Source organism: Chanodichthys erythropterus, chromosome 4, assembly GCF_024489055.1.
Source record: "Chanodichthys erythropterus isolate Z2021 chromosome 4, ASM2448905v1, whole genome shotgun sequence".
NCBI classification, from domain to species: domain Eukaryota; kingdom Metazoa; phylum Chordata; class Actinopteri; order Cypriniformes; family Xenocyprididae; genus Chanodichthys; species Chanodichthys erythropterus.
The window spans coordinates 7,336,260-7,343,005 of NC_090224.1; the positions used below are offsets into that span (position 1 = coordinate 7,336,260).

At 36.9% G+C, this 6,746-nt stretch overlaps 1 protein-coding gene across 1 annotated transcript; it reads right to left on the bottom strand.

Moving 5' to 3' along the window:
* Positions 1-3,815: 3,815 nt before the first annotated feature.
* Positions 3,816-5,994, bottom strand: zgc:153157 (uncharacterized protein LOC751674 homolog). Its single transcript, XM_067383025.1, has one exon. The coding sequence runs from the start codon at positions 5,698-5,700 to the stop codon at positions 4,882-4,884; it is 819 nt and encodes a 272-aa protein (XP_067239126.1). The 5' UTR covers positions 5,701-5,994; the 3' UTR covers positions 3,816-4,881.
* Between the last annotated feature and the right edge of the window lie 752 nt (positions 5,995-6,746).

Below are 6,746 nucleotides of genomic sequence, written 5' to 3' on the forward strand. Positions count from 1 at the left end.
CACAGTAGACCTTCTGTTTGCTTGGACCAGACGGGATAGCCTTCATAGGGCTTATGCATCAATGAGCCTTGTGCACCCAACACCCTATCACCAGTTTGTGGTTTGTCCCTCCTTGGACCACTGTTGGTAAATTCTGTCCACTGCTGACCGGTAGCAATCCACAAGCCTTGCCATTTCAGAGATACTCTGAACTATAAGCAGAGAACACTGATTGTTTGCTTAGCATCTAATCTACCCAGACCTTAATATGTGGGCTTGTTAAGAGATGATCAACAATATTTGCTTCACCTGAGACTGGTCATTATGTTTTGGCTCATCAGTGTATACAAGCAAGTATTGAAAGGTGTATTTAAAATGTTCACATGGCTGCCATATATTGAATGTTGCATGGCATAGTGAATCTGTGAACTGGTCTGCTTACAGTAAACTAAAAGACCATTTGATATTTAACTTATGAATAGTGGTATCCTCCACTTTTATTTTTGTCAAAGAAGATGGTCAGAAAAACACCATGATAAAGTGTTGGTTCAGTTTGTTTAGTGTACAGAGCATTATGTTTTCATTTGTTACCCACAGGACCATATTTATATATGCAGGGAATGCCTAGTTCCTTGTTTTAAATGAGGCCAAGAGGCACTCTAAAAATGCTGGGCTGTTTCAACCAAATTTGGGTAAAAAAAAAAAAAAAAAAAAAATGGACAAACCCAACCATTGGGTTTAATTTTCTAATGAAATTTTTAACCTAGTGGTTGGGTTTGTTCATATTTGACCCAAATTTGGGTTGAAACAATCCAGCATTTTTTAGAGTGGGTGAAAAAATAGTGAGGTGCCATTTTAAGTTGATATTGCTACAGCGTAAACACTCTTTGCACATCTAAAGCTAATGGCAATCTGCTATTTGCTTGGTTGACCTGAATGCTGACACTTAATGTGAGTCCCTATGGAGAACTGATGGCTGGAGGCTACATAGTGTCAGTGAGGGATACTTCAGGTCACTTTAAAACCAGCAGAAACTCATACAATTTTCAATATAATTAGTATGGCTTGTCCAATAGGACAAATATAGTTGCTAGGTATTTGTTTTATTGGAATAGTTTGGTTTGAGGCCAAATAACTGAAAGAATATGATGTAAAAGTGTTAATTAAGCAAACAATCCCCTTTAGACAGCATTCTACTGCATGATTAAATGCATCATGTCCCTAATGCACTGTCCCTTGATCCATTCATTTCCCGTAACAAACGTGAATTCCCTATTTACAATATGACATCTTACTATGAACCTGTTTGTATTGTTTGACATTCATTTATAAACTGAGCAATGAGCATAGTTGCAAGAAAAAGTTTGTGAACCATTTGCAAAATCTGTGAAAATGTGAATAATTTTAACAAAATAAGAAAGATCATACAAAATGCAAGTCTTCACCCCCCCCCACCTTTTTTAATAGTTGTGTTTGAGTCCCTCAGTTGTCCTCAGTGTGAAAAGATGGATCTCAAAATCTGGAAAGGGTTCAAATATGCAAAAGACACTGGAAAACTGAAGAATTTTTGGGGTTATTTTAATGATTTCAGCTATTTTTTGTCTTATGGATTATATGTAAACATCTTTTATGTAAAATATCTTACTCTGGACAGTACTAAATAAAAAATAACATGCATTTTGTATTATCTCCCTTGTTTTGTTAAAATTATTCACATTTTCAGATTCTGTGAGTGGTTCACATACTTTTTCTTGCAACTGTATATAACTATCTGAGACTCATCTGTAGGGTTTGGTTTACCTGCGTTCTCTCTCAGAGATTGATGATTCAGAGATGGGAATAACTTCTAGTTATTTTTGAGCATTGGGCACTTGTGCAGACTTCTGGTTACTGTCACTGTGAGTGTCATGCTGCTATCTTTAAAGACAATGTGAGTGTCTGCTGCTTTAAAAGGAATGGTTCAAAACAAATTTATGTCTGAAATATTTCAAAGTTGTAAATCTGGCTAACATTAATAAATAAATATAAACTAAATTGTTATAAAATAATTATAAGCTAATAGTCTAATTAAGAGATAATAAAAAAAAAAATTAAAGGAAGAGCACAATTACCAAATATGTGCCAGTTTAAAACAAAGGCCTCACTCCACTTCAAAAAACTGCTTTACATTTAAACAGTGTTACTAATATATAAATGTTATCTGGTGTTTAAGCAGGACCGTTTTGTTTATGAGACAATGAATCAGTTTATAGTTCACAAGTTATAGACACATTATAATGTAGTTTAATAACTCAGTGCACTGAATGGAAAATATTTGTTTATTCATACATCATATTTTGCTTCTTATATATCTTGTTCAACCCACGCCGATGTATAAAAGACACTTTTCAACATGGGTGAGTTTGCACAGTGTATTCTTCCTACTAGTCAGGTATTTTGCATTCAGATAGTTATTCCATTCCTGAGCACTCCTGAACTCTATTGGCAAAGTGTTTTAACTTGCTTTAAACAGTGTTTAACTTGCTCACAATTACTACACAATGAATTAAACGCTACTGAAGGATATGTGTCTAGTGTTGATGTGAATGGCTCATTTTCCTGATGTTCCAAAGAACATCATCATGTTGTTCCAAAGGAACCATATACTATCGCTCTTTGTATATAAAGGCTATATTATTATCATTTATAATCCACTATACAACAGTTAGTTCTTGTTCTCAAATTTGATTGGCTAAGCAGTGTTCCAAGACTTCATATTTAGTATAACAGAACTGTGGTTTTTACCTTCACTTATGTTTGGAATGTCTGTTTGGAAAACCTGAAGTAAATGTGGTGGAGTGGGGCTAGGAAATATCTGTTGTTTGCTCCGCTCCACTCACATATGACCAGCGTTTAGTCTGTGCTGCTTCATGACATGCAAATATTTAATGCTTAGACTTGTCTTGGAATGTAAGTTACTATTAATTGCCTTGTTCATACTGTTGTATAAAAGCAATATAATCCTTCTGTTGTTCTGTATATCAGCATTGCTGTGAATACCTGCAAATGAATTATAGAGTACAGAAGTGCCTGGCCACTTTTTCAGCAGCCTTGGTTCTGGATGTATTTTTCCCATAGGATTTTTTTTTTTAAAGTCTTTGTTAAAGAGTTACAAGCCATGAACCAAACCAGGTATGAGATGAATCACAACATTACAAATTTTGATTTGAAGCAACAACAAACAACAACAACATTTTTTTTTTTTTCGAAAATCTGACAAAAATATCACAAGACTGCATGTGTACTTAATGGCTTTTACGAAAGCCCCCCCCGCCCCATTGACTACCATAGCAGGAAAAATAAATACTATGGTAGTCAATGGGTGGCGAGATCTGTTTGGTTACCGACATTCTTCCAAATATCTTCCTTTGTGTTCAGCAGAACAAAGAAATTCGTACAGGTTTGGAACAACTTGAGGGTGAGTAAATGATGACAGAATTTTCATTTTTGGGTGAATTATCCCTTTAAGTAGTTTTAAAATGCACATTGCTCAAGAGCTCTTTTGCTTGCCGGGAATCTCAGATTGTTGGAGATTTCTCTTCAGAATCATGGGTAATGTAGTTTTTAAACACGATTTTTAAAAAAATATAATGTACGACCTGCATGTGCCATTAAAGGTGCCCTAGAACCAGTTTTTACAAGATGTAATATAAGTCTAAGGTGTCCCCTGAATGTGTCTGTGAAGTTTCAGCTCAAAATACCCCATAGACTTTTTTTTTTAATTTTTTTAACTGCCTATTTTGGGGCATCATTAACTATGCACTGATTTTTACAGCACGGCCCCTTTAAATCACGCACTCCCTGCCCCCCGGAGCTCTCGACTAATATACAGTGCATTTACAAAGTTCACACAGCTAATGTAACCCTCAAATGGATCTTTAAAGATGTTCGTCATGCATACTGCATGCATGCGTTGGATCATGTGAGTAAAGTATTTATTTGGATGTTTACATTTGACTCTGAATGAGTTTGATGGTGCTTCGTGGCTAAAGCTAACATTACACACTGTTGGAGAGATTTATAAAGAATGAAGATGTGTTTATGAATTATACAGACTGCACATGTTTAAAAATGAAAATAGCGACGGCTCTTGTCTCCATGAATACAGAGAAAGAAAAGGTGGTAATTTTAACCACATGCTAACGAAACATTTCTAAAGACAATTTACAAATATCACTAAAAATATCATGTATTCATGAATCATGTCAGTTATTATCGCTCCATCTGCCATTTTTCGCTATTGTTCTTGCTTGCTTACCTAGTCTGATGATTCAGCTGTGCACAGATCCAGACTTTAATACTGGCTGCCCTTGTCTAATGCCTTGAACATGAGCTGGCATATGCAAATATTGGGGTCATACATATTAATGATCCCGACTGTTGCATAACAGTCAGTATTATGTTGAGATTCGCCTGTTCTTCAGAGGTCTTTTAAACAAATGAGATTTACACAAGGAGGAAACAATGGTGTTTGAGACTCACTGTGTCTCATTTCCATGTACTGAACTCTTATTATTCAACTATGCCAAGGTAAAGTCAATTTTTGATTCTAGGGCACCTTTAATTAACAGCCTTGTAGCTCACAGTATGTCTGTCTATAAAGGTTTATAAGTTACCATTCAAAATGATTTCCCCTTTGGAGAAAATAAATGGGATTTTTACTTCTGGAACCTGACTGTTGCACTCTATAATGTAACAACCTTTATAAGAGCTTTCCAAAGCAGGTAGGTCAACACAGTTTCTGTCCTTGAAGAAGACACAAAATTAATAGAAACTGTATGATGTTCACTGTTGTTATTTCTCTAACTGCACAGCCATCGCAGATAATGTCATATAATTACATGCCACACAAATAATCTGTTGTCACACTCCAATTGCTGCATTCTCTGTGTCCTTGGTAACCAACTCCTCTTGCAACGGTGACGAGCCCTCCATTAATTCTAGACCATGTTCTGTCAAAGGCGAGACGTCAGGTCTTGCACTGTAGCTTGTCCAAGATGCTTGGTCAGTTGTGGGAGAGGCTGAATCCCAAATATCTGGCTGATTCTCAGGGGTGCCGTACCCAGAACCGCCATAGGCGTTTTGTTTAGTAGAAGATGTGGCTCCATGTGCCAAAGGAGGTTCCCTTGATGCACCTGCTACTAGAATACTAGTTTTCGACTCATAGCTAACTTTTGCTGAACTGAAACGTCCTGGTTTTTCATGAATGTGCACTGAGTCAACTGTTCCTGTTTGGTCAGTTTTCTTTGTTTTTGTTGTGGGGATATTTGGAAGGCCTTCATGACCTTTGTTGTCAACCCATTGCAGTTGTCCCTGTGGAGAAGTGGAGTGGGCGTAGGTGGGAGTCTGTGTTGATCTTAGGCTCACAGGTGGCGTATTATTCATCTTGTTAATTGTTGGTACATCACTTGTTGTGATATTGCTTGTGTTTATGGGCATAATTGCAGCCGTCACCAACACATCTGACCGTCCAGACACAGAGGCAGACGTCGGTTTCCAAATCAAACTGTAATAAATTGCCAGTATTATAGCAGCCAAAGACACTGACAAAACATATGCGAATACAGTAGCCAGTCTCACCCACTTTTTATTGGTTTTAGCTGCCATTTTAGCTTTTTTATCTCCTGTGTATGTAGCCGGTTTGCCCCGTTCCATGTTTGGCATAAAGTCCCGTTCCCTCATGTTCGCGCGGATTCTCCCTCTGTGCTCCTGTATGCCTTCCGTCTTGAACGCTTGTTATTGACGGCTGATTCAAGAGAACTGCTGACGGTTTAATACACAGCGCCTGTCGATTATCCACGTCGCTGTTTTTTTTATTTATTCATCATTCCTCCAGTCTGAAAAATCCACAATAGCGATCTGTTTCCAGCATGACAGCAGCGTGTGGTCCTTATTCCATGCAGAGATGCTTCCAGAGCGCTAGATGACCGGTAGCTACAGCTTAACCCTTGTCTAAACCAGTGCAGAGATGGGATTCATCTGCTGAATGACATGAGACCTGACATACAGACAGCGTCTGTGTTTATGCAGTGAGGTACCGTGTGCTGTAGAGCTAAAATGAAGGGAGGTGGGTCTTACTAGTGCGCACTAACAAGTCGCTACCCACAGCTAAACGTCATCCTGTCAGAATCCCCCTGACCGTGTTTGGTTATCTGACAACTAACATGGACATGGTTCCATTTAAAGGGAAACTGTATCATATTTAGCCACAAATAATTTTGAACAGTATTGCATTTATAATTTAGCTAATAAATAATTATAAAATAAGTAGGGAAATTCTGTTTTGTTTTATTTTTTCTGTCACTGCTTGAAACTTACTGTCAACCACCCATTTCTTGTGATTTTAGTAACTTTATAAATCATTAAACAACTATACACAAATAGACATTTTAAAAAATTTCAGTTTTTTTTGTCACGTTTCTCGATTCGATTAATAGTTTTCTGTGCTGTTTTAGAAACACTGGCGCAGGACAGTTGTTTTCATATTTAAATATTAAATCGCCTATATTATTATTGTCATTTATTATCATTATTATTATTATTATTATTATTTAGAAACTAGTCAAAGATTTTACAAACTTTTTGCCCATTTCAGATGTCTAGAATGGTTTATGAATTTTGTTTTGTTAATGAATGCTTTTGTTGTACAGTGAGTGCCTTTGTTTTGACACATTAGTCATGGATGCCACCAGCTGGGCAAACAGCTACACTGCACTATGACTGAAATA

Bases quoted from the DNA above. Each gene is read 5' to 3' on its own strand.
- zgc:153157 (XM_067383025.1), bottom strand. From the start codon at position 5,700: ATGAGGGAACGGGACTTTATGCCAAACATGGAACGGGGCAAACCGGCT.